The 26,027-nt window shown below is 49.9% G+C and overlaps 3 protein-coding genes across 3 annotated transcripts; all 3 read right to left on the bottom strand.

Moving 5' to 3' along the window:
* Positions 1 to 372: 372 nt before the first annotated feature.
* plcxd1 (phosphatidylinositol-specific phospholipase C, X domain containing 1) lies at positions 373 to 5,116 on the bottom strand. Its single transcript, XM_037468863.2, has 7 exons — positions 4,925 to 5,116; positions 4,601 to 4,707; positions 4,101 to 4,243; positions 3,889 to 4,017; positions 2,535 to 2,690; positions 1,371 to 1,551; positions 373 to 617 (listed from the first exon to the last, which is right to left on the bottom strand). Exons 2-7 carry the CDS (start codon positions 4,698 to 4,700, stop codon positions 373 to 375), a joined length of 954 nt encoding a protein of 317 aa, XP_037324760.1. The 5' UTR covers positions 4,701 to 4,707; positions 4,925 to 5,116.
* A 1,383-nt stretch (positions 5,117 to 6,499) lies between these two features.
* On the bottom strand, positions 6,500 to 12,863 carry jade3 (jade family PHD finger 3). The gene is made up of 11 exons (XM_037470397.2): positions 12,650 to 12,863; positions 11,312 to 11,371; positions 11,146 to 11,231; positions 10,898 to 11,055; positions 10,607 to 10,797; positions 9,982 to 10,193; positions 9,529 to 9,696; positions 9,312 to 9,428; positions 8,298 to 8,756; positions 8,041 to 8,158; positions 6,500 to 7,959 (listed from the first exon to the last, which is right to left on the bottom strand). Exons 2-11 carry the CDS (start codon positions 11,358 to 11,360, stop codon positions 7,196 to 7,198), a joined length of 2,322 nt encoding a protein of 773 aa, XP_037326294.2. The 5' UTR covers positions 11,361 to 11,371; positions 12,650 to 12,863; the 3' UTR covers positions 6,500 to 7,195.
* Positions 12,864 to 13,440: 577 nt separating this feature from the next.
* rp2 (RP2 activator of ARL3 GTPase) lies at positions 13,441 to 19,058 on the bottom strand. Its single transcript, XM_037470198.2, has 5 exons — positions 18,775 to 19,058; positions 16,695 to 17,363; positions 15,692 to 15,806; positions 15,386 to 15,471; positions 13,441 to 15,303 (listed from the first exon to the last, which is right to left on the bottom strand). Exons 1-5 carry the CDS (start codon positions 18,940 to 18,942, stop codon positions 15,220 to 15,222), a joined length of 1,122 nt encoding a protein of 373 aa, XP_037326095.2. The 5' UTR covers positions 18,943 to 19,058; the 3' UTR covers positions 13,441 to 15,219.
* Positions 19,059 to 26,027: the final 6,969 nt, after the last annotated feature.

Genomic DNA, 26,027 nt, shown 5'->3' with positions numbered 1-26,027 from the left:
ACAGAGTAATATGTGTATATAGGTGAAACTTACATGTCATATTTATAAAAGAATGTACATTACAATCGTATGTGCTCATTGAATTCATCACTTGTGCTTCCTCTTCTAAAATGTCCGGGTGAGATTAGTGGTTTTATTGCTAGTCACCGTGACGATGAGTCATACAGTACGTTGCATAAATAGTCAACTCAATGTAAACAGTGCAGGTTGAAATACCCCCCAAAACGGTCTATTTTCAAGATCTGAAATATACATTTCACTGCCTCCAGATAAGTGCGTCCATGAAATTCAAAATAATAATTCAAGTAGTTTTTTTCCCGCCAGAAAAACAAGCTCATGCTGTGATTCGCGTCTTCAAACGAGGCGAAAAAGTCACGAGGACGGATCCAGTAGTTTCTCGTTCAGCGCCACGACGGTCCGAGCGAACGGGCTCTCGGAGACAAAGTCCGCGGCGATGATGTTGAGCGAGTCGCCCCGCGGGCCGGGCGTCTGCTCCCGGACCCAGCTCAGCAGCGCCGGGTACGTGGACGTCACCAGGTCCTTCAGGGACTCGGTGGGGTGCGTGCAGATGTACTTCAGGTCCTCCGTCAGGTTGATGCCGGTCACGAAGAAACCTCCTGAAAAAAAAGAAAGAAAGAGACTCAAGCAACGATGTGCAAAATCCACTTATGTAAATGTGTGTGTTATCTCACTCAAACAGCGCTCACGAGGTGGTTCCATGTGGTCAATTTATGTTATGGAAAGTCCCATAGACGTCTATGAGGAAATGACTCTACTTCTGTGTAGTGACCAGCAGGGGGCGACTCCTCTGCTCCCATAGATGTCTATGAGGAAATTACTCTACTTCTGTGTAGTGACCAGCAGGGGGCGACTCCTCTGCTCCCATAGACGTCTATGAGGAAATGACTCTACTTCTCTCTTGATTTATTCCCTCAGTAAACATTGTAAACATGAGTTTATGGTCTCAGTCTCTAGTTTCAAGTCTCCTTCAATGCAGCATGATGTTTATTTAGTGAATGATGGTCCATGTAGAGTCAAACAGACCATGAAGCAGGGGATGCTTTAGGGCGGGGCTACTGTGATTGACAGGCCCAGAGATATCGCTTCCTGTTAACTGGTTGCATCAAAACAAAACGACAACAAAAAGGAGAAACTCAAGAGTTTATATCGTTCATATTGTATCGACGTCGCCGTGACGACGTCCATTCTCATAAACAATCTATTCTCAAACAGGATCAGACTTTGAGTGAGTCTCCTCCTGACTGGTGATTCATCACGTGCCTCTACCCGACATATTCAAAATGACCGTGACCACCGCCAGGACGTTGTGGTCAGCTGACGCTGTGGGAGTAAGTTCTGGTGTGCGCTACCGGGTCGGCCGTGCTGCTTCCTGTGCTCGAACTCCTCGACGAGAGCCTCCGCTTTGCACTTGTTGGCCCACCAGTAAGGGATGTGGGGCCACAGGTCGCCGTGACAACTGCAGATGTTGTGTTCGTAGGACACGATCACGCTGTAGCCCGAAGCCCACAGGTTCCGGAGAGTCAGCTCCTCCTGAAATCAAACGGAATCCCAGATGAGGCGCGAGGGATAAGGTCGCTAAGGTCGCTCATGGAATCCTGGACTTTGAGTCCAGAAGCCTCTGAATCCATCTTTCCTCGTGACCCTTGTCTCCGTCCGATATCTGTAACGGCTTGTCACCGCTCTGCACTGGTCATGTGACTGACCTGTCCATACTGCTCATGTGACCACTTGCCAAAGAGTGCAAAGGTCCAATCCCAGTGTCCCCCCCCCCTCCTCCAGAGGCCTTAAACCCTGAACCCTCGCGATTCAACTGGCACGGAGAGTTCCAGGTTGTTTCAAATATAAAACGGGGGGGGGGGGCACTTATGCAACGTGCGTCAGGTTACCATGACAACGGCATAGCGTGTGTATTTACCTCATATGTCTTACTGCCCGATGTGAACGTCTTCCAGGATCTGTCCTAATATCATCTCTGCTACAGGTTCCATCTTTAATCCTCAATGTTTGAGTAAATCTTAAATGTACCTTTTTTCACCTTTCTTTTTGTGTCTGTGGGACAGAAAGCGTTCACCAAGGGGCTCAGAATGTTTGAGTGGACGAATCGACGGCGGGACGCGACTAAACCTTTTTGCTGACTTTTGGGAAATGACTGTGGCCAAAAAACACCCAAATTAAACCATTTTGTTTTGATTCCAAAGGCTCAGACACGTAGGCGTGATCCTTTCAGGCCGTGAGATGTTAAAAGGGCCTCTTCAGAGCACCAGAGAATCCCCCCCCCCGGCCCCCCCATGCAACAGTAAATGGTGTATAATTGCGCGGATTAGCGCAACAGCAGCAGGGTGGTGCGGGTGGTGCGGGTGGATGAATGAGGAGGACTGCTTTGATTGAGATTTGGCTACACAGGCGTACTCATTCATAGAACCTGTCCACTGGTGCTTTTGGTCTCACTTCGCTGTAACCAGGGTGCCGGTGATGACCGGGCCTCCTTCTGGAAGGCGGAGGAGGAGCCGTACCGTTTTGGGGCAGAGCTTGGAGGTGAAGGCCTTGCGTATGGTGGCGAGCAGCAGCACGTGCAGCTCCTGGCTCAGGCCCAGGAAGTGGCTGAAGGAGAGGATGAGCACCTCGTTAGGATGAGCGTCCAGCCACTCTCTCATCTCCATCAGCACCGTCTGCAGAGAAACACACGTTTAACCCCCTGGATCTGTGCCAGGTGTGTGGTCCGGACCAGCAGGGGGCGACTCCTCTGCTCCCATAGACGTCTATGAGGAAATGACTCTACTTCTGTGTAGTGACCAGCAGGGGGCGACTCCTCTGCTCCCATAGACGTCTATGAGGAAATGACTCTACTTCTGTGTAGTGACCAGCAGGGGGCGACTCCTCTGCTCCCATAGACGTCTATGAGGGAAATAACTCTACTTCTGTGTAGTGACCAGCAGGGGGCGACTCCTCTGCTCCCATAGACGTCTATGAGGAAATGACTCTGCTTCTGTGTAGTGACCAGCAGGGGGCAACTCCTCTGCTCCCATAGACGTCTATGAGGAAATGACTCTACTTCTGTGTAGTGACCAGCAGTGGGCGACTCCTCTGCTCCCATAGACGTCGATGAGGAAATGACTCTACTTCTGTGTAGTGACAAGCAGGGGGCGACTCCTCTGCTCCCATAGACGTCTATGAGGAAATGACTCTACTTCTGTGTAGTGACCAGCAGGGGGCGACTCCTCTGCTCCCATAGACGTCTATGAGGAAATGACTCTGCTTCTGTGTAGTGACCAGCAGGGGGCGACTCCTCTGCTCCCATAGACGTCTATGAGGAAATGACTCTACTTCTCTCTTGATTTATTCCCTCAGTAAACATTGTAAACATGAGTTTATGGTCTCAGTCTCTAGTTTCAAGTCTCCTTCAATGCAGCATGATGTTCATTCAGTGAATGATGGTCCATTTAGAGTCCAATCGGTCCCCATACAGCACCTTTTACTACTAGGGTTTCAAATAATAATGCGTTCCCACTTAAAAACAATAACCTTAAAAACACCCAGAATGATCAACTATTTGAAGGATTGTTCACTGAGCACGGCTGACCTTTAAGGAGCATAAATGTCATTGTGGGAACATCCTTGTGTGTCGACTAAAACACTAACCAATTGTTTTGTGAGATTGTACTTATAATGGATCTTATCTAAAGCAAGTTGTAAATGTAATGTAATGTAATCTAATGTAAATCGTCTTTTTTGATGAAATTGCACTTTCTTGTTTCTCGTTCTTCTTCCTTATGGTTGAAATGCACGTATTGTAAGTGGCTTTGGATAAAAGCGCCAGCTAAATGACATGCGATGTACACGTGTGTGTGTGTGTGTGTGAGGCCTCACCTCCACAGTGAGCGCGGTGTAAACGCCGTGGTAGAAGCACAGGTCGGTGGAGCTGTCGTTGGGCCTGTGTGCGATCCTCAGGTCGCAGTACCTGACCCCCGAGTCCAGCTGCTGCTTGATGGTGCAGTCCTGCAGGGACACGGGACGCACGGCTCATGGCACCGGGTCCGGGGGACTAAAACGGCGAGCGGTGCGGCGTCGGGTTTTATTACCTGCGTTACGGCCCACTTGTACACAAAGGGGCGAATGAGAGGCTTCATGTATTTGTCCAGCTTCTGCAGCAGGTCTGGCTGGGTGAGGTCCACTGGGGATCGGTCATTCATATCCAGACAGTAGGTTATTGCATTGTGGCTGCCTGATGGAGGGGGGGGGCGTGTACACACAGAATCATCACTAAGCATTTGATTGTTTTGTGTAGTAGCGATGCATGCAAACGAGGAGGGACGCCACACGCAAATAGACCGCCCGGGTGACCTCGTGACCCCGAAGACTCGCACGCACACGAGCGCTCCCCACTGCTCGCTGACGTTGTATCACTCCACGTTGTGCCCATTGCTTCTGCGCGTGTGTCTGTTTCCATGCAAATATACCCCCCCCCCCTTTGGTTCAACCATGTGTAAAAGAACCCTGCACCAGGCGGAGCGTGATGAAGTTCCATCTGGTGTCTTTGAATCTGTGGTGCGGGGGGGGGGGGGGGGGGGGGGGTCCCTACCTGGGATGGCCAGGTGGAACAGGGGGGTGTCCCACAGGGCGCACGGCAGGTGAGACATCCAGCGCTCCATGGGCAGCTCCCCGAGACTCCCAGAGGACATGGTGCGCCTCAGTGGACAAACAATAAATGTTATTTATTATTATTGTTATTATCACAAGTGTCATGTGTTATTCTATATGATTCCCGTATGATTTTATTATCATTATTTGCATGGATCATTTTTATCATAGTTTCATTACAATTATTTAAAAATATTGTACCTCCTCGTTGAGTTTTGGGGGTTCGTGATGACGTCAAAGTGAACTCTGCTCATCTCGCACTTACCGGATCAAACTGCGGCAGCAGCTGCCGCCTCCTCTTCGCACCGGACCGGCGGGACCGGCGGGACCGGTCAAACCGCCGCAGAGACCGAACCCGGTGACACCGCAGCGGAAGGCGAGCGCCGCGAGACGTCCGTCCTGAACGCGTCAGATGACGTCATGGCTGCAGATGAAACATGTTTGAAGTGGTTGGTCCCCCCCCTCACCCCCACCCCACCGAGCACTTTTTACACCTGCAGAGCCCCGGACCACGAGCACGTCCCTCAGATCCACTCATCGATCATCGTGATCAGGATGCTGGTGGTGATCGATCCGCGGTGAGAGGAGAGGAGAGGAGACCGGGCGGTGTCTGTCCCGGCGGCGCAGCAGCAGACTGAGCGGGCTGAAAGGGACGTGGGGGGGGGGGGGGGGGGGGGGGTGGAGGCACCACGCCTGCTGACGGATCAGCAGATGCCGCGAGTCTCTCCTCTTAAAGAGACCATCTTAATTAAAAAAGGATTTGCAAATAATAAGGTGATTATTAACTTTATAGTTTCATCGCATTAGACGTGAAACATTAACATACAAAACATGAATATATATAATATAATAATTTATATTATTGTCAGAGGTAAGTTTAATAAATAAATATTTGTCTATGTTTCATGTTTCCTCATGAATAATTAATTTTGTCACACGGTCAGATTTGGGCAAAAAGGTATGAAGCGTTGCTCCACCCCGATGGCTGAAAAAAGTCCAAAATCTGCATGACGTCACTTCCGCTCTTGTCCAAAAGAAACGCTTGGGGGGGGGTGGGACGTCACTGATGGGTGCGACCAGAGGTAATCTCACCTGTTCCTCCAAATTAACAAGCAGTGAACAGGAAGTGACCCGAGGAAGCTGTAGAGGCCTGTCAATCACAATAGCCCCGCCCTGAAGCCTCCCCTGCTTCCTGGTCTATTTGCATCTGCATGGATTAGAATTACTGCTGCAAACCAAAGCCATTAAAATGAGCGTATTGTTGAAGGGTCACAAGTTGGTTAATAACATCCATTTGTTCAGTCCAAGACTCTTTTATTACATCTTTGACTGTGCAATACTAAACATGCATTTATTTCTATGTATGAATGTGCTGATAAAACAGCGGCTCACTTATTAAATACTTAAATACTTGTACGACGGATATAAAATGTTTTTCTATGAAATATGTAAAAATATTTTAAATATAATTTCTATGAAATATATCAATATTAGAGTATATATGAAATATTTACACGAAAAAAATATTATATAAATACAATTGTATGTACAATGTTGTATACTATATCATTATGTATTTTACTATTAAGGTGAGGACCTGTGGCGCCCTCTAGCTCCAAGGAACTCAAATATTTAAAATAACGTCAATAATAAAAAAGGTAAATAGTGTTTTTATGGATAAAGTGGGGAAAACATTCCAAATACATTGTTAACTGAAACTGATGTGAAAAGTATTTTCTTTGAAGCTGAAGTAAAACAGATACCTCTCATCTACACAGTGACTTTTTGTAAATTTGTATTTTTCAGACACTGAGAACTCAAGTGAATAAAAGTCAACCTGAACGTTGGCACCAAAAGGTCAGATTATTTATTCCACATCCAGATTGAATACACTTTATATTTAACACCATCAAACACCTTGTGAGTCGATGAAAAAAACGTCAGGGCGGAAGTAGTGAACCAGCTGTTTATTTTCAAAACAAAGAGAAGACGAACGATGGTCATGTGACCCTCAGACACACACACACACACACACACACACACACACACACACACATCCATTACTCATCTGGACTCCGTCACAGGGTGGAGCGGGTGGAGCGGCGTCGCTCGTTTGAGACAAGAGCTTAGATTTCAGAGACAGAATCCTACTAATAGTGTTAAACGGTGCTGTTCGTGACCTACGACCTCACAAGAAAGGGCCACCAGGTCGGGTTTAGAAAACAGATGTGCAAGAAACAGCTGCAGGAGAGTTCACCAACAACCTGTCGCACCAGCGGCTACGTCCACGTGCTCGCCCGGTTCCCACGGCGTCACACGTCGCTTCTTCATACAAAAATGAAAAAAAATTACAAAAGTAGACTCCGTGCACGACGCCGCCGCCAATCCCTGCGACAGGATGTTTGAAGGCTGAATAAAGTGGAGGCGTTTCAGTGGAACGTTTCTTACATCCTATGTACAGACATGTACAGCAGGTGTTAACGGGGGGGGGGGCGTGTCTGGCACTTTGGGGAGGAGGAGGCGGGTCGAGCGGCCGTCACCTCTGCACGGCGTGCCTGGCGCCCGGCGACTGCTTCCCGCGGCCGACCCCCTTCCCCCCCCCGCCGCCCGGCTGAGGCGGGCCGACCTGCCGCCGCTGCCGCCGCCTCCCCCCCCCTTTGGCCTCCGGCTCCGAGTCGCTGAGCTCCAGGTCGGGGCAGTAGCCGTCGCTGTCCTGGTAGGGCCGGGCGCCCCCGGGCCCGTGCTCGGGCTTGGCCCACAGCCTCTCCTTGGCGCCGCCCTCCCGGGACAGTTTGTCGGAGGCCCGCAGGTCCTCCGTGGTCCGCACCAGGTTGATGGTGGCCTCCTTGAAGGAGCGGCCGAAGTGCTCCATGGCCGACTTGCGCAGGCCGCTCCTGTTCAGGGCCGGCGCCGAGGCGTCCGGGTCGCCGGGCGTCTGGCAGGAGCTGTCCCTCTGCGAGAGGCCGTTGGCCTTGCGGTCCTGGTCCGGCCTGCCGTTGGAGGAGTGGCCCCCGCGGAGCGCGGCGTGCAGCGCCAGCGGCTTGCCGCCGGGCAGCGGCGCCGGGCCGCGGGAGGAGGAGGAGGACGTCAGGCGCCCGTTGGAGCGCTCCTCGCGGCGGCCCCGCAGCTGAGGCTTCCCCTGACCCAGGCCCTCGCCCTCGCCCACGTTGCCGCTGTGGTCCGGGCACAGCGGCCCGTTGCCCGACTTGGAGCCGCAGGGTTTGGGCATCTTGAGCTTCAGCGTGATGCGAGGAGGAGGACGGAACAGCAGGCTCTCCGCCGGGGACGAGGAGGGAAGACCTGGAGGCAGAGGAGACGCAGACACACGGTCAGCGCCGCGGGCAACGCTCGGCGCCGCGGGGGGGCGGAGGGGCGGCTCACCGGCTGAGAGCTCCTGGTTCAGGAGTGTCACGTGCAGGTTGAACATCTGCTCCTGAGCTTTGCTCTGCAGCACCTTCAGCTTCTCGCGCCGGCTCACCATGTAACACAAGTTCCTCACCTGCAGGGATGAAGAGAGACTGACGTTTGGACCTTTAGCTTATTGCTGCTTTTGATCAAAGAAGCCCAGTTAAAATGTGATGTTCTGTACTAAGAGCAAACAGCAGGAAGGCTCAGCAATAATAAAAGAAGACACCCACCCTCTCCAGGTCCTGCCTCAGGTGCATGAACATCCTCATGCGCGTGTGGATGCTGTCCTCCTGCGGCTGCAGCACCAGGTTCTCCTCGTCCTCCTTGGGGGGCAGCAGGGCCCGGTTGAAGTTGGCCCTCCTCTTCAGCTTCCAGTACTGACAGATGAAGTCCAGCAGGCGCGCCGGCAGCCCGAGGGCCCGGGACAGGTCCTCCTGCTGCACCAGCGTGTAGAACTCCTCCTCCAGCTCCCGCAGCCTCTGGGCCCGCGGGCCCGCCTTCTGGGCGTCGCCGGCGGGCTTGGAGCGAGCCGGTCCCGGGCCGGCCTCCCCGGCCTTGGGCTGGCTGTGCTTCAGGCAGTACGACTTGAACTTCACCTCGTCGCCCTCGTCCAGGATGGTCTTCATCTCCAGGCTGTGCTCGAAGGCGCAGGTGACGTGGAAGGGGGTGGTGCAGTTCTTCACCGAGCACTGGGAACAGAACACGAGGCTTCTCACGCAGGGAAAGTACACAAGCAACAAATGAAATGGAGTCGGACGTTGGAGGCCTCAGGTGAAGCTGGTCAGTCATCCTCTTGTGATGACGAGGAGTTGTTCCTCGGCGATGGGATTTATTTTGACCCTCCTGGTTAAATGAACCCAGTCAACACCTCCCAAGCTGACATTTAACTATATCCTGTCTGTGTAATCTGGTTGGTCAGCGGCAGTCTATTAAAGATTTTGTCTCCAGGATGTAATCAGTTCTGAAAAGAGAAGTCAATGCTTCATGTGTTATAGCTGCAGTCTCTGTAGTGACCAGCAGGGGGCGACTCGTCTGGTCCCATAGACGTCTGAGACAATTGATTTATTCCCTCAGTAAACAACCTCAGTCTCCATCTCTAGTGTCACATGTTCTTTATTATAGCCAGGTGTTCATATGGTGAATTATGTTGCAGTACTTTAGAACTCTAAAAGACTTTAACCAAGAATTCATCAAAGCTATAAACACACACACACGAGCTAAGCTAAGCTAACTAGCCGCCTCACCTGGATACACGCGCCCGTCTTCCATTTACACAGACTGCAGATGAGCGACCAGCGGCTGGGGGGGATGTGGGACACTTTGGTGATGGGCTCCATCCTCTCGGGGCAAGCAATGCTCACCTGAGAAGGGACGGCAGGGTGAGGTTATTCAACGCCCCGTGCAGAGCGACAGCCGCGTGTGTGTGTGTGTGTGTGTGTGTGTGTGTGTGTGTGTGTGTACCTCCGGGATCCACAGAGCACAGCTCACGTGAGCCCACTTGGTGCCGGCTCGTGTGGCCTTCATGGCCCCCCCCTTCTGAGGACACAAGAGACACTGAGGGTCGATGCCGAGGACACACGTCCTGCACAGCCAGTTCCCAACAGGCACTTTGACGATTCCATAGCAGGCCTGTGAGGAGGAGGACCTTTCATTATTTATTTGTTTTAAAAAGCCACTTCAATAGTTAGATGTATAAATCAATAACAATAGATCTGATCAGATCCTTAAAGAAGCAAACGATTAAACAAAAGCAACAGTTACATGTGAATAAATATTAATAATTAGAAACTTCCTAATGAATTACTGACATTAAGATAATTAATGAATGTATAAGATTTTAAATATGCATGTGACGTGTTATCTTAATCAATATGGGATACTTTTCATACAGTTTTAGAGCGTTGCCGCGGTTACCTGGTGCACGCAGATGTTGCACTTGTCACAGAACACCATGTCGTTGCCCTCCTCGCTGTCGGGGGAGCGGCACACGTCGCAGATGACGTCCTCGTCGTACTCGATGCCGAGGCCCTCCACCGTCTCGATGGCGTGGTTCATGTTGTCGTGGCACTGGCTCTCCAGGGCCTCCATGGCGCGCTCCATCGTCAGCTCGTGCACGGGCTCCTCCCCTGGAGAGACGGAGCATTTCATGGAAAAGAGAAACAGCGGCAGAGTACTTCAACGATCGCAAGTTAAATGAAATAAGATATAAAACGCTGGTCACACTTGGCTCATTATTCTACATGTTAGAGAAAAGCATTCATGTCAGATTATAGATTATCATGAGACGGGTAGATCAGCACAACCAGGGACGATGAGCTCGTCTCGGATACTTTGGAATCAAATGTCTCTACAGACTTAATTGATCGTCAGCTGTTTTAAGTGGTCAGGGTCATGTGAACAGAGGGCGGAGCTTGGTCCGCGTGGTTAATGACCGGATGGAGCTTTAGATGCGGAAGCGGGGGGGGGGGGGGGGGGGGGCTTCGGGCGAGTACCACAGAGCCCCCGCGGGACGGAGCGGTAACGCGTCTGGATCCTTTACCCATGCGCTCCAGCTCCCTGTTGAGCGCCTGCAGCCAGTGGAGGTCCATGTCGTCCAAGTCGTAGCGGCACATGGCCTCCGCCAGCTCCTTGATGGTGACGTAGCCCGGCTCCGTGGACTCCAGGCTCGAGCACTGGATGTGCTTCTTCTGGTGAGTGTAGAGAACCTCTTTGGGCTTCTCCTCCATGACTCTGAACACAAGACACACCGGTAGCGGGGGGGGGGGGGGGGGGGGGGTCAGTGATCCGGATGGAATGTTTGTTTTATCCAGCCGGGAACAGAAGGCTTTACCTGACCGAGGGCTCCGGGATGGTGTCTGGACTCGCCAGCACCTGCACCCCCTTCTCCCAGTCCTGCTTCCAGGCGTCCGCCAGCAGGTAGTAGTCCTCCGGGGGCACGTGGTGGGAGTCGGGCAGCTTCATGGCGCTGATCAGGTCTTTTCTGAACACCTGGGGAGGGGGGGAAACTCATGAGACACTCGTCCTCGCCTGTACAATGGAGCTGGGCTACGACTGCAGAGGGGGGGGGGGGGGACTTACTTCAGCCGGCTTCTTCTGGTTGGAGGCCGGAGCTTCGGGTTTGCCGCCTCCATACTTGTGGGAGGAGCAGAAGGAGGTGGAGGGACCTGATCAAAGAACAAAACGTGTGAATACATATTTTTTTAAAGAGCAGCTGGGAAGCGGAAAGGAAACGGCGACGACTCACTCTCATTGTCAGAAGTGTCACTACTGCTCGACGACCTGAGACGCTTCATCCTGTAACATCCTGAGGAAAAGGAGGAGACCATTTTAAAAAGAATGGTGACACAGCGTCTAATTATTAGGGTTTGGCCAGAAAACCAGTGAAATACCCAATATATTGATTATGTTTATGGTATCTGAACAGTGCAGGTGGCTGCGAGGTACAGGCATTATTACAACTGAAACGAATAACAAATGAGCTGTCAACTGTTAAATAAACCAGTAACTAGTTGGACAGCTGATTGATAGAAATGAAGTGAAAATTCTCTAGTTCCAGCTTCTTAAACGTGGTTTTCGTTCCTCCCTTAAACCCTAACTCTATTCATCATAACTAGTATAGATGTATACACAGTGTAATGTGCACGCATATGACATCACACGTGAGTTGGACTCCGGGCTCCAGAAATCGGTCTCATTTTGGTAACCGGAAACAATGCCCGCCTTTGTTTACATGTGTTCCCTCATATGCTGTGTTCAATGTACGGATTTCTGTGACGTAACAGCCGGGATGGCGCCAAACACAAACGTACACACGCTGAAGTTAGTTTCCCGTTAGTACACAAGCTAATTCAGTATATGCGGTTAATCATCAGTTTTTTTAAATATAATTGAAGGTTAAAAAAAAGAAAGTCAAACCCTTTTTAAGAGTCTCATGTTTTCTCTGATAAATAACTCAGTCCTGATTTGACCCGTGCCGGGTTTGAGACTGGGTTCTGGTGCAGAACAGAATACAGCATCGATACAAAAGGACTGTGCTTGTTACCGACTTGGTATTATAGTTTTGGTAAAAGAAAGCGTGTTTAATGTGTTCAACACATGAGAATAAAAGCGATATTTTTGCACTATTGTCAATGATCGTTAATTAAAAAAAAGTGAGGACTGGTCGCTCAGCGACGTGAATTAAATCTCCCGTAAATGCCAAATCGGAAGCTTCGAATGTGAAGCTAACTTCGGCTTCTTCACTCTCACTCACACACAAGCTAACATCCGGGCCTCTGGCGGGCTGCACTGCAGACTGTGGGGAAAATCAAACGTGGGCGCCATCCTCACACAAAGATGTCACTTCCTAGATCCATTAAGACCAAACTACAACGCATTCCGTTATCCCGTAGTCGTTAAGTTCACTGTCGGTATCGCACGGCAGGCTAACGCTCGCTAGCATGAACGCGGCAGTGGAGGGGGGGACGGGGAACAGGCCCCGTGGCCTGGATTCACCATCCGGGGTAAATCCTGTCTCACGCAGCCCCCTCTCCCAACTCACGCACATATTGTTTCACATTCCTCCCCATGTCCTTTTTTTTACCTCCAGTCCACTCGCTGTCGTCCGCCTTATTCCAGCCGCATTTCCGCCCGGATACCGTCCAACGTGTACCGGGGAAAAACTACCACGGCTCTGGTTCTGGCTGCGTGGGGGGGCGGAGGGGGATCTGGGAGTTTGTATCCGACCACAGAGGGGATCTCCTGGGTAGCAGTCGGTCCACCACCACGGCACAACGGCTCTATTGTACCGCGCCTCCCGCCGGGTCCTAAACCCCGCCGGGTTCCCGCCAACGCTGGGTGCGCTCGATTTTACAACTGGCGCTAACCTCCAGTGGTGGTAGGAGGACAAGGATCTTTTACTCATTAAGTTAAAAGAGGAAATCTGTAATGCACTGGCATGAAAGTAGCAAAAGTGAAATGACTGATTCATAATAAGGCATTATTATAATTATTGATTTATCAATGTGTTACATTTATGTTGCAGCCAATAAATAGCTACATCATTGTGGTTGTAGTTTCATCTACAATAGTGCATCCCCATTTTATTAGACTATTTTTTAATAAATGATATTACATTTGAAAAATAACTAAACTTGTAAATTGTACTTACAGTATAAGTTACTATTTGTAACTTAATCCATAAACCACATCAAAAAATGATTCTGATTCATATGCATAACTGTTTACTGAATCTGTTTCGTCTTATTTTCTTTAAATCATTTTATTATACCTCATCTGATGTGAGGGTCAAAGTGATGCAGTTGTAGAAAATATTGAAAAGCTCTGAGGAATTTTATGTATTTGTGATATTTAATTTAGTTACACCATACAAATATAAAAATTCAGGAAGTCTGGAAAAGTCGTCTTTAATTGCTTGCATGATGCACTGCTGCTTCATCTAAGTTAGAGAATGGGACTATTAGCCTCAACGCAAAGGAAATACATAATTATATTAATAAAACAGTAAGAAGAGTGCTGAAATAACTGAGGAATAAAGCGATGCTAATGTTCATATTGTTAAAAACATTGAGTTTAAACTATGAAATATATAATTTACAGATCACATCTCATTGAGGAAGTCGATTAAACGTCTCCTCTCTTTGCTCTTTTCTTCTCTCTGATTCGTATCATTAACTGACACAGTATCTGATATTGATGAAAAAGAATAAAAGCGTTTTCAGGTGTCCTCCAGCTTTTAATGTACAAACACACGGTGTTCTCTACAAAAACAAAGCGTGCTCGAGTACAAAAGGTTCACAAGTACAAAAGTACATCTGTTTGTTTCTCTTAAAAGGCAAGTGAACAGAACCAAAAAGCTTTGAATCATCAGCTTTGATTAAAACTGCCACGTGTTGGATGAAGTCCCATCGTCTCATTTGGTTTCCTATTGGTCGGATCGATGCAATCCAAAAAGCTTCTAACTATGATTCACCAAACCTACGGAAGCATGCTGGTGTTTTTTAAGCTCTGATAATAAAGTCACGTACAAATGAGAACAACTATCTGACTTACGTTTTACCAGCTCCTCCTCTAAATGTCTAACAGCAGCTCAACTGTTGCTCTTCTAGGGATGGTTTGTGTTTCTTTCCTTCCTGGCGTTATTTTACCTCTGCAGCTGCTCCACTGCCGCCTTCGTTTGACAGTTTGTGCGACTGTGCGAGGTTTAAAAAGCCTCCAAAAACACCAAAGTCACACAATAAGACAAACAAAGAGTCTGCAGCAGAGCAGTCTGGAGTCTTTGTGGAGAAACAAAGACGAAAGCTCCACTTTCCCGTCAGGAAGGTAAAGAGGTGAAACTATTCTCAATATGACGTTTGATCAAACTGAAATAGATTATGGGAGTTGTGTAAGTTAAGTCCGCAGCAGAACTTCCCTTCGCTGCGTCTCCCGTAGTAACACACCGCTACCGTGGAGACCAGCGTCATGGAAACACATCATCCCATCTCTTTAAGACTTTAACAGGTTTGAGCCGCTGGTTTGGGGCCAGAAGGACATTTTGGGCTCAGGTCTGTGGCTCCTTCACGTCGGCTCAATGACAGCATGGTGGGAACATCGGAGCTTTAACTACAGAGAGGTGACAAGGAACATGTGTGCATGTACAAAAACACATCCAGCCGAGTATAAAACACACGTTACAAAAATAATCACCATCACAGGAATTGGCTAAGTCACAAAAACAAAACAAAAAAACACTACGAGTGTTCACGTGTATGAACGTAAACGCACGCACACACACACACACACACACACACACGCGCGCGCACACACTTTGTAGGAAAGAAAAACATTTGTGTACTTGTGTTTTTTCCGCTGCGTCAGCGGTTTTCAGTCAATAAAAACAAAGCTTTAAATTAAAAATGAATTACAACGACAGCAGAGGGCTACATTCACAAATCGATAAAAGCAACAGTTACATTGGTAGAAACATCCGTTTAACAGCACTCTGGATGGTAAGATGCTCGCAGCTGATGTTTTGGGAGGGACTTTGATCTGCAGACTCAAACCAGAGCGTAAAACGTGTCACTTTGTCTCTAAATTTTCTTTGAGGATTAAAAACAGGCTGCTCACGCGAGGCGTTCAGGGGCGCCTGGTCGTTCGGGCCACTCGGCTGGCTCACAAGCCCATCTGCATGTCGGCGAAGTTGAAGAAGCCGTCGACGTCTCTGGAGGACGTGTTTTTGTTATCGGAGACGAAGACCTGCGGAAGAAGAGTCAAATATTCCAGATTAGCTTCTGCTAAAAAGGAGAAGCGAAGCGACGGAGCGGAAGAGCCGGACGACCTTGGTGCCGCTGAACACCTCGTCGGCGATGCTCCTGCAGGCCTCCACCACGCCGTCCCCGCTGAGCTCCAGGGCGATGACCGGCCCTGCAGAGGGGAGACGCCACAAACACAGGAGCATTTTAGGTGCGTATGATACAGTGGAACCTCACTCTGCTCCATCTCCTGAAGTAACACACCAACACGCCTCCAGAGGTCGCTACCGTCCCTTTAAGACTCATCTCCATTCTCTCACTGAATGAAAACAGGAAACCAAGTTGCCGAGCAACAGCAGCGACAACACCAGCAGACCCAAACCCTAACGTACCGTTAGTGACACACTCCACCAGGTCCTCGGCGCTGTTCTGAAACACCCTCTTGACGTCGTCGGGCCGCATGGACACCTCCTTCGTCTGGATGAGCACGAAGCCTTTGGCGGAGGCCTGTTCAAAAAAAAAAAAGTTCAGAGGTATTCAGAGAATCCATTTGAAAAAAAGGCGGCGGAGGAGATGAACCGGATTGTTCCGTGACGGAGCAACGCACTCGCCGAGCTCCACGGAAACGTCCCTGGAATGTCGAGGCGGCTCCCTGTGAAGTTTGAAGTCGACCTCAGTGCGATTTGACTGAATGGCGAAAGGTGAACGTGATAAATATGGAACTATGTAGACCAGGGCTATTCAAGTAATATCCCAAAAGGTCCCGTCAGAAAGAATTTACTCACGCAAATAAATCAAAAGAAGTAGAGTAATTTCCTCATAGACGTCTATGGGAGCAGAGGAGTCGCCCCCTGCTGGTCACTACACAGAAGTAGACTCATTTCCTCATAGACGTCTATGGGAACAGAGGAGTCGCCCCCTGCTGGTCACTACACAGAAGTAGAGTCATTTCCTCATAGACGTCTATGGGAGCAGAGGAGTCGCCCCCTGCTGGTCACTACACAGAAGTAGAGTCATTTCCTCATAGACGTCTATGGGAGCAGAGGAGTCGCCCCCTGCTGGTCACTACACAGAAGTAGAGTCATTTCCTCATAGACGTCTATGGGAGCAGAGGAGTCGCCCCCTGCTGGTCACTACACAGAAGTAGAGTCATTTCCTCATAGACGTCTATGGGAGCAGAGGAGTCGCCCCCTGCTGGTCACTACACAGAATGCAGCTTTAACACACGAAGCTTTTGCTTTACTCTTCATAATCAGAGGTTTCCGCCTGGTTTCAACTGGTAAACGTGGATGTGGTTTAACAATTATGCTCTAAAAAAATTAAGCAATAATCTGTAGAGGATAAAAATAATTGGCTTTGAACCCGTTTGGAGCGTGTTCCCGTCCTGGCACTCACCTCGTCGATCAGCTTGCGGGCGTTCGCGGTGCTGTAGTCTCCGGCGAAGAAGACGAAGAGGCAGGACTCCTCGCTGGCCTTCCGCCGACCGCCCTTCGTCAAAGGCACGATGCTGCGTTCGGTGTCCGCGGAGATCCGGACCGACTTGAACTCGGACTCGGCGCCCGGCGGCGGCACCGACTCCAGGACGGCCGAGGCCTCCGGCAGCAGGCTCCAGTTGGTCTCCCCGGACACCGGCGTGAAGTCGTGCACGTTGCTCCAGTTGTTGTTGAAGACGCTCAGCCCGGCGTCCTTGAAGTGGAAGGCCAGCTCCGGGTAGAAGTACTGGAAGCAGGCGAACCTCATCCCCGTGGACGACTCGATGATGGGCTGCGTGGCGCAGCACAGGAACACCTCCATCCTCTTGCAGTCCCGCGTGCGGAACTGCTGGCAGGCCACCACGCACCTGACGTCCCGGCAGTCGCGGAAGAAGACGCTGCCCTTGGCGGGCCCGAGGACCACGCGGCAGTTGACGCAGTCGTCGATGGTGACGGCGGCCGAGTGGTCGAACACGTAGATGTCGCAGTTCTCGCACTCCTGGATGACGAACTGCTGGCCGTTGAGCGTCCCGGGCAGGCGGCCCACCGTCACGTCCTTGAGCCCCGTCAGCATGTAGTCTTTAGGGTCCACCTGAGCGCAAAGGGGTCACGGGGTCAGAGGGGGTGGGGGGGGGGTCACACATGTGCGCTAAATGAGGTACGAGTACAAACAGTAAAGGGAAGGACAATGAACAGGAATAGAAAAGGAATAATAAAAGTCTAGATGAGGACTTTAATTTCAGACTAAATAAAAGCAGAAGGCAAAAATGACGCTTGAGGACGTTTTTTTTCTCAAAAAAGCAGCGACAAGAATAAACTGAATAAAAGATCAAGGGCCGGACTAACTAACCACATTAACTCAAGTGCTTTACCACATACTTCCTACTTCTCCTCCACTGCACCCCGGAGGTAGATATCGGACTCTTATAGAAGATGTCGATTAAAGGACACGCGTTCACTCGTGTGCCGCCTCCATGTGCGTTACTCTCCTAAACCGTGGGTGGTACCTGATGTCACTTTCTATTCATCTCATAGAGCCGTTTCCCCCGGCGACAGTTTAATGTGGTCAACCACAGTTTGACTCGCTACGAGCGGAAGTTGAACCACCCTAAAGAAGAAGAAGAAGAAGCAGCAGCAGCAGCAGCAGGAGGCACGTTGACTGTGTGGTAATCCGATAATGAGATGAAAGAGGAGCGAGAGGGACCAGCTTTGTAGAGCTCTCGGCCCAGAATGCAACATGTTGTCGCACGCCACTCAGGCAGCACGCAGAGCTAATTATTTAGAGACGCCACTGTTATGGGAGGGAGAAAAGAAAGACAAGTGAAGGATTTGTAGAATTGTTTCCTATAACAAAACACAATTCAATATCCAAACAGGAGCAACACTGTGGTTTGGGGGCTTTTTGCTAGGTTTTTTTTGTTTGTGGTTTTGTTACTTTTACTGCAGCAGAGGATGTGAAAACTTCCTCCATCTACGCTTCTCCTAATTGTGTGAGGTGTGTAGTTGAGGTCACGCCATGAACAAAGAGAACACTGTCAGCGAGTGTTTGTTAAGGATTATACTACCAGTCAAAAGTTTGGACACATGTCTGTTTTCACTGGTACTGTATATTACATTAAAAAGCTTAGAGTTTCATGTATTTTAGCAGTTGACATACATGCTGTAGTGCTTCAGCTCTATAGCTGGTGTCACTGGTGCACATTCACAGTGAGTCGATGCGGCCCTGGTACGTATTTAATGAGACTTTGGGGCGTGTCTGTATGTCAAAGGGTTAATAAATGATAACACGCTCGGCCCGTCGATCCGCATGTCACAGGAAATCCCCACTCAAACGCCAATGATGTAAACCACGTGACACAACGCGCCGGCTTAACGCGGTGTGCATTAATCTGCAGGTCAATTAAACGAATGATCGAGTAACCCGGATGCAGCAGAAGCGGCCTTATTGTTGTTGTTGTTGTTGTTGTTGTTATTGTTATTATTGTTGTGAGTTCTATGCTCGCCTTCTCCCTCTTGTCCCAGCTGTACTGCCGCGGCTCCTCCCCGCCGCTGTTGCCAAGGGAAACCGCGTTGCCCGTCGCCGCGGTGTCGACGGTCGTCGTCGTCGTCGTCGTCCGCTCGTCCCTCCCGGAGGACTTCCGCTTGGACTTCTTGGAGAAGAAACACCCCATGGCGGCGGTGTCTCGGTGGCCGTGGACGTGGATCCGAGGAGGACGCGGGGACGCGAAGAAAGGGGACGCGGCGGTCGCGGATGTGTGTTTGCGGCTCGTCTGTTTTTTTGCCTCCCGCCCCCCTCCGACCCGGCTGGTCGGTTAGAGCGGCCAATCACGGGGCTCGGCTGGAGTGACGGGATGACGTCACGAGGATGCGTAGAGGAGGCGCGTCCACGTGGGGCGTTTGTAGAGAAAAAGTACAGAATCGGGTCGTATTTTTGGGCTGTTGGTGTAATGGAAAAACATTTTGTACGTTTCCTCCCATAATTATTATTTTTTTACAACTTTTTATCCAACAACTTTTTAAATCTCATCTTTATATTGGTGTTAAAGTACCAAAATGAAAAGTACTCAGGATTTCTTTCCAAAATAAAAAGTACCCAACATTTTTTTCAACGGACAACCAAAATAATCAAAAGGTTCAAATTATTTTACAATGATACACCATTATCAATCACCATTATCAATGATATGGGAGGAGCAAACTTAGAACACTAATTTACCAAACTCCCTTGAACGCACCGCCACCTATACATGGTTCTCTGGATGTTGTCTTTACCTCAAAAAGCTGCTTATGCTCACCTGCCGAGTAAAATATCCTACACACATTAATAATACAGAGCGAAAAGGGTTCTCAATCAAACTGCAATCTAATGAAAGTGTGAGTTCTTTCCGCATTGACACAACCTGGGATGGATACCTAAGTAGAACTTAATCAACCTACGTCCAACCGGATGTCAGATCACCTTGTAATTTAAGCCACTAGGCCGCTCTATTAATAGGTAATCCCCCATCACGCCTCTGTGAGAGATGCTTTGAAGTCATGGCCTTACCAAACATCCCCTTTTCATAATCTGTGTCACCATTTGACTTCAGGGGTCACATGGTTTGCTTATTGCAGCCACACAACAGGGTCTATGCAACGAAACGCAGTGTGTAAGCCCAGTCCTCTGAATGTAGGACTTCATTTCCCTCCAACAGCAGCTGCTTCTGTCACAGGTTCGACAACATGGCACATGGTGCTTGGAGGGGGGGGGGCTACCTTGTGATTGACAGGTTTCTATATGTCACTCCACCCAGGAACATAAATATGAACATATTCAGATCTGATTGACTGACGGGAAGAAGCTGTTCCTCAATTCCGAGACCACATGATTTCATCCGTACTTTTTTAGCATGTCAGGACTTTTGTCCCCCAATCACGGCCCATGTGAGTTTCCTGTTTTGAACCACAGAACTGCAAATTCATCAAAATCTCAAGGCAGTGACTCAGGAATGAAATGAGCCTCTGGTGAAGTCAGAACGTCTCTGTGGCCTCAGAGCGAGAAAATCTGTTTGAAATACTTTGAAAAATATGTTTTTAAATGTATATTTTTCTTTTTAAATTCTTCCAGAAGTTTTTCCAGAAATGGATTCATATCAAGAAAACGTTTGAATGTAGTTTTGAAATGTCAGAGGGCTAACCCTTAGCTTTATTTAAACAGCTATTTCTGTAAATTATTCCTTTGAGTGTCTATAGTATTTCAAACAATACTATTTTGGGGTTTTAGTTTATATGTATAATAATGTAAGCTATTATTGCACTCCTGTTCCGGTGTAAGTTATTTTATTGTGAAGGAGGAGAGGAAGTAGAGGAAGGGTGCAGTGTTGTGAGGAAAAAGTGACGAGAAATAAAGTTGCGGCCGGCGTGGCGCAGAACCGGAGCCGTGTTGTTTTTTTTTTTTATTAAACCAAGTATAGGCGTACCATAACCCTCGGCTACATTGGTGGCAGCGGTGGGATTACCTTCCTGCTAGTAGAGAAAATAAAACCCATCGTCAGATAAGTGTGAAAACCCGTTCATCGACGTGAGCGCCAGCTAGCTAATGTTAGCCACTGCTAACACGCAGTTTGTTCAAAGACGGTACAGTGACGCCAGCGCGAGGTGAAGACTCAGCACGGCGTAGGAGCGGGGACATCTCGTGGTACATCGTAAGCACAGACAGTAGAAAAATAAAAGAAGAAGCAGACAAAATGTGGAAATGTGAGGAGGACCCGCTGGGTTACAACGTGCGGCGCGGAGACCGGCCGTTCACCAGCAACGTCAAGATCGAGCTGCCGGCCCCCTTTGCTGGGGAGGAAAATCAAAGTTTTCCCTGCTGGGCCAGACAGTATGAGGTGGCTGTGAAGGCGCTGGTAGGAGGCAATGCAGGTGACTATGATTATGAACTGGCTAGGATCTTGCCGACGCGGCTGACCAAGGCTGCCTTCCTTCTGTGGGATAGCCTGCCAGCGGCCGTACAGAACGAATATTCTGCAGTAAAGGAGAAATTGCAGGAGGCTTTTGGACAAAGACATTTCTTGGATCGCTTCAGAGCGAACCTTTCTGCACGTGTTCGTGCTCCAGGGGAGAGTTTGGAAGTGTATGCAGCGGATATAAGCAAACTAGTTCAAGAGGCATTCCCAGGCTATGGTGAAATAGCTCACAGAGAAGAAAAATTCCGCAGATTTCTGGCGGGTCTTGATCCGGTTCTGAGAGCTAAATGTCACGAACAGGGAGCTACAGAGGTGTCTGATGCTCTGGTCATAGCTGGCCGTTGTGAAATGGCCAGAGAGACTCTTAAGATGGACTATGTCAACACCCAAGTAAGCCAGCCCCTTTCCGGGAACGTTACTGCAACAGTGGTACAGTCCGTCTCTGATGGAGGTGGCATGTACAGGACGATAAACAGAGTTACTGAAGAACTGAGTGAAATGAGGATGGAAATGAGGAAGATGGCAGAGGAAAACGATCGACTGAGATCCAGAAAGGACGAGTGGCGGACCAATCCCTCAGTGCGTGGAGGTCAGTGTGGGTGTATGTGCGGTGAGCAGGGCTGCCAGTCACGTCGCCTGCGGGGTGAACAGAGAGGACGTTCCCCTGACCATGCTTGGCGGGGACGTGAAGCGGAAAGAGGTCCCAGGGAAAACCAGGATTATCGGGCGCCTCACGAGAATAGAGCCATCTCTCCAACCTGGAGGGGCCCTAGATCCCCCAGGGGCCCCTTTAATGAGGAAACACAGAGGAAGAGAGGAGTGCGTTTTCTCTCGCCCAGAAGAGAGGACCCAACTGATCGGTCGGGAAACGGATGCTAGCTGATGTCGCGGGCCCGACACCAGCTATCTCACTAAGTGGCTCAGCCAGTAATGCAACAGTACAAAATGAGAGAAAGCGACAAAGTACCTCGTATGTGAGGGGGAGCATTGAAGGTACTGAAATCAACATATTGGTGGATTCAGGGGCCACCGAGTCGTTTATCAGTGCTGATTTTCGCATGTCAGTTCCAGCGCTGCGTGAGCGGCCCATAAATGCTGACTTTATTGCCGCACGTGCTGTGAATGGCCAGATGCTCGACACCTTGGGAAGCATAACCACCACCCTACACCTGGGTAATGAATCCTGGCAGCATGTATTCTACGTACTTCGTGGATCTACACAAACCGCGCTGCTGGGCTTGGACTTTCTTGTTGCTAATCATGCCCTTTTGGACTTTTCTCGTGGCAGATTGCAGTTATGGGACATTGAAATTCCTCTTTTGAGCTGCATAGACTTGATTCCGGAGTGTTGTAATGTCTCAATCGCAACTGCCATGACATTGCCACCCCTCAGCGAGATGCTGGTGCCAGTGTGTGTGTCCCCAGCCGGGTCCACTGAACAGCTGCCTGACTTCGTGGGCTACTTAGTGCCAAACCTCCGGAGTAAAAGTGGATGTGTCGTTGCTCACACAGTGACTTCGGTGAAGGAGGGGATCACTACTGCTCGGGTGTTGAATCCTACAGATGAGGACATGATCCTAAGAAAGGGCATGCACTTAGGGGAGTTTTTTTCTGTGAACGAGTCAGAGCTGGTGTCACTCCCTCGAATTCCGGCGGAGCCTGTGTCCATAAATTCAGTCACAGACAGATCTTTTGTGTCTCTTGAAGAGTCTCCGGCTAGTCAGCAGCAGAAGGCACAACTGGTTGCAGTGTTGGCTGAACACCAGGAGATATTTAGCACATCCAGAGGAGTGCCCGGCAAATGTACTCTTCTTCAACATCGCATCAAAACTGAGAATCATCCTCCCTTACGACAGCGCGCCTACCGGACGTCGCCAGAAAAGAGAAGGGAGATAGACCGGCAGGTGGCAGCCTTGTTGGCTGATGGGGTGATTGAAGAAAGCTGCAGCCCTTGGGCTTCGCCTGTGGTACTCGTAAAAAAAAAGAATGGTGACTGGAGATTTTGTATTGACTACCGTCGCTTGAACGGTGTGACAGTAAAAGATTGTCATCCTCTTCCCAGAGTGGATGACACGTTGGATGCGTTAGCCGGCTCCCGGTGGTTCAGCACATTAGATTTCTCTAATGGCTACTGGCAGGTTGAAGTTGCTGAGGACGACAGAGAGAAAACAGCCTTCACCACAGGCAGGGGCCTCTACCAATGGCGGTCAATGCCTATGGGCCTCACCAACTCACCTGCAACGTTTCAACGGATGATGGAGCTGGTGCTGAGAGGACTGCCGTGGCAGGTGTGTATGGTGTATCTTGATGATGTGCTGATATACAGCCCCACCTTTGAGGACCATCTCTCCAGTCTGCGTGAAGTTTTCTCCAGGATCCAAGCAGCAGGTCTTAAACTAAACCCTAAAAAGTGTCATCTAGCCCAAGATCATGTGGTGTTTCTGGGGCATGTGGTTTCTCGCCACGGCCTCCAGCCAGACCCTCGAAACACTGATAAAGTACGAACGTGGCCCACCCCACGGAATCCCACAGAAGTGAGAGCATTTGTGGGTTTATGTTCGTACTATAGACGTTTTGTGAAGGACTTTTCTAGGTGTGCAGCCCCTCTGCACCACCTGACGTGCAAAGGCACGCCATTCCAATGGACCGCGGACTGTGAGGAGGCTTTTGAGTATCTTAAAGGGGTGCTCTCAGGGGCCCCGATTGTCACTATGCCAGACTTCAACACTCCCTTTAAGGTCTATACAGATGCGTCCATGGAAGCAGTGGGGGCCGTGTTGGCGCAAGACAGAGAAGGACTGGAGAGAGTGGTGGTGTATGCTAGTCAGTCACTCACCCCCACCGAAAGGCGTTGGTCCACATTCGACAGAGAACTGTGGGCTATTGTGTGGGCTGTACGCCAATTCAGACATTACATCGGAGCAGCTGCCGTCACAGTGATAACCGATCATAAACCTCTGTTGGGCCTCCGCGGCATGTCCATTGACAAAGATCCCACTGGGAGAAGAGCAAGGTGGATATTGGAGCTGGATCCTTTCAACTGGGTCATTCAACACAAGGATGGTAAAAAACATACCAATGCTGATGCCCTCTCACGGCGGCCACAGCATCCGGAGTTCGATACGGGGAATGGCGACTCACCAGAGGTCATCACACTCGTGAATGCTGTTGGCTCAGACAGGGGGACAGGGACTCCTCAAACCGACAGTCAGTTGACACAGCCATCTGCGCTGGACCTCCCGACCTCTGAGCTCACCATAGGGGGGCAGCCGTTGGAAGCAGAGAAGGAGACGAATGATCTGTCTTTCATCCATTCCCTGTCACATGATGGAACTGGACTGAAAGAGCTGCAAAAAGCCGATCTTGATATTGCTACAGTGTTGAGTTGGGGGGATTCGCGACCGCCTCGGGGGCAGATGAGAGGGAGCTCTAGGTGGCTGCGGAAGTTGTGGACTGAATTTCCTCGGCTCTCTATGGTGGATGGCCTTCTCTGCCGGAGAGTGAATTCCTCCCTCACAGGGGGGGCTCAGTATCAGGTGGTCGTGCCATCATCGCTTGTACCGGATGTGCTAAAGCACCTTCATGGTGGTCCTGTGTCGGCGCATTTCTCTGCGGAACGAGTATGGGAACGAGCCAGGCTAACGTGTTACTGGCCCTCTATGTTCAAAGACATTCAACAGTGGTGCGAACAGTGTCGGCCATGTCAGACCCGCAGAGCTCCTGTGCCTAGGCACCGGGCCCCAATGGGCGGGTCCCAAGCAACTCGGCCATTCCAAAGAGTGGCAATGGATATCCTAGAGTTACCAGGGACAGTTAAGGGCAACAGGTATGTGCTGGTAGTAGAAGACTACTTCTCCAAGTTTGTGAACCTGTATGCTCTACCTAATCAGACAGCCCTATCGGTTGCACAGTGTCTGTTTGAGGATTACGTGCTGATTCACGGCATTCCTGAGATGGTTCACAGTGACCAGGGCCGGCAGTTTGAAGCGGGGGTTATTCAAAAACTGTGTCAACTTTTAGGGATTAAGAAAACACGCACCACGCCGTATAATCCCAAATCAGACGGAATGGTCGAAAGATTTAATCGGACTCTTATCGACCAACTGGCTAAGGCATTGCTTTCCTGCGGAGGTGATTGGGATGACTATTTGAAACAGGTAGCTTTTGCCTATAATACATCTGTTCATGCTTCCACAAACTACACCCCTTTCTTTTTAACCCACGGACGGGAAGCTCGTGTCCCGGTGGAGGTGTTGGTGCCGCCACAGAGGGGATGCATGGATTTGCCTATGTCTCATGCCGACTTTGCGACATCTCTGGCAGAAAGGCTGGAGATGGCTTTTTGTGGTGCCAGACAGTATGGTGCGGAAGCCCATGAAAACCAAAAACTGTACTATGATAGAAGTACACGTTACCAGCCATATCGGGAAGGGGATCTCGTGTGGCTGCATAATCCTACCGAGGACCGTCTGAAACTTGCTCCACACTGGAAGGGACCCTACAGAGTCCTGACTGTGTTGGACTCTCAAGAAGAACATGGACTCATCTATCGTATTGGCAGTCTGCTGGATCTCCATGGACCGGAGCAAGTGGTCCATTATGACAGATTGAAACCGTATACCTTGCCACGGCCTGCTGGTGCTTCCAGTAGCTTCTCAGCTCTCCCTCACCAAGCACCTCCGCTGCAGGACGACGCGTCCCAGGAGGGCGGTGGAGGGGAGGAGCCTCGGGTTACTATTGGCATGGAGACTACATGGGTTACGGGCAACGGTAACCCACAACGGACTGTGACTCGTTCAAATAGAGCT

This window comes from Pungitius pungitius, chromosome 7 (assembly GCF_949316345.1).
Source record: "Pungitius pungitius chromosome 7, fPunPun2.1, whole genome shotgun sequence".
Classification (NCBI taxonomy): domain Eukaryota; kingdom Metazoa; phylum Chordata; class Actinopteri; order Perciformes; family Gasterosteidae; genus Pungitius; species Pungitius pungitius.
The sequence above is the reverse complement of the archived record's forward strand: the minus strand, read 5'-3'. Positions and strand labels throughout refer to the sequence as shown.

What these genes read in the sequence shown, in the direction of transcription:
- jade3 (XM_037470397.2), bottom strand. Translation starts at nt 11,360, where the DNA reads ATGAAGCGTCTCAGGTCGTCGAGCAGTAGTGACACTTCTGACAATGAG. An exon ending in CAGGGAGCTGGAGCGCATGG is followed by an intron (nt 10,194 to 10,606) that starts GTAAAGGATCCA and finishes CCGTCTCTCCAG; the next exon opens with GGGAGGAGCCCGTGCACGAG. An exon ending in GCAACATCTGCGTGCACCAG is followed by an intron (nt 9,697 to 9,981) that starts GTAACCGCGGCA and finishes TCCTCCTCACAG; the next exon opens with GCCTGCTATGGAATCGTCAA.
- rp2 (XM_037470198.2), bottom strand. Translation starts at nt 18,942, where the DNA reads ATGGGGTGTTTCTTCTCCAAGAAGTCCAAGCGGAAGTCCTCCGGGAGG. An exon ending in GCTGGGACAAGAGGGAGAAG is followed by an intron (nt 17,364 to 18,774) that starts GCGAGCATAGAA and finishes CTTTGCGCTCAG; the next exon opens with GTGGACCCTAAAGACTACAT. An exon ending in GGTGGAGTGTGTCACTAACG is followed by an intron (nt 15,472 to 15,691) that starts GTACGTTAGGGT and finishes TCCCCTCTGCAG; the next exon opens with GGCCGGTCATCGCCCTGGAG.
- plcxd1 (XM_037468863.2), bottom strand. Translation starts at nt 4,700, where the DNA reads ATGTCCTCTGGGAGTCTCGGGGAGCTGCCCATGGAGCGCTGGATGTCT. An exon ending in GTTCCACCTGGCCATCCCAG is followed by an intron (nt 4,244 to 4,600) that starts GTAGGGACCCCC and finishes CCCCTCCATCAG; the next exon opens with GCAGCCACAATGCAATAACC. An exon ending in ACACCGCGCTCACTGTGGAG is followed by an intron (nt 2,691 to 3,888) that starts GTGAGGCCTCAC and finishes GTTTCTCTGCAG; the next exon opens with ACGGTGCTGATGGAGATGAG.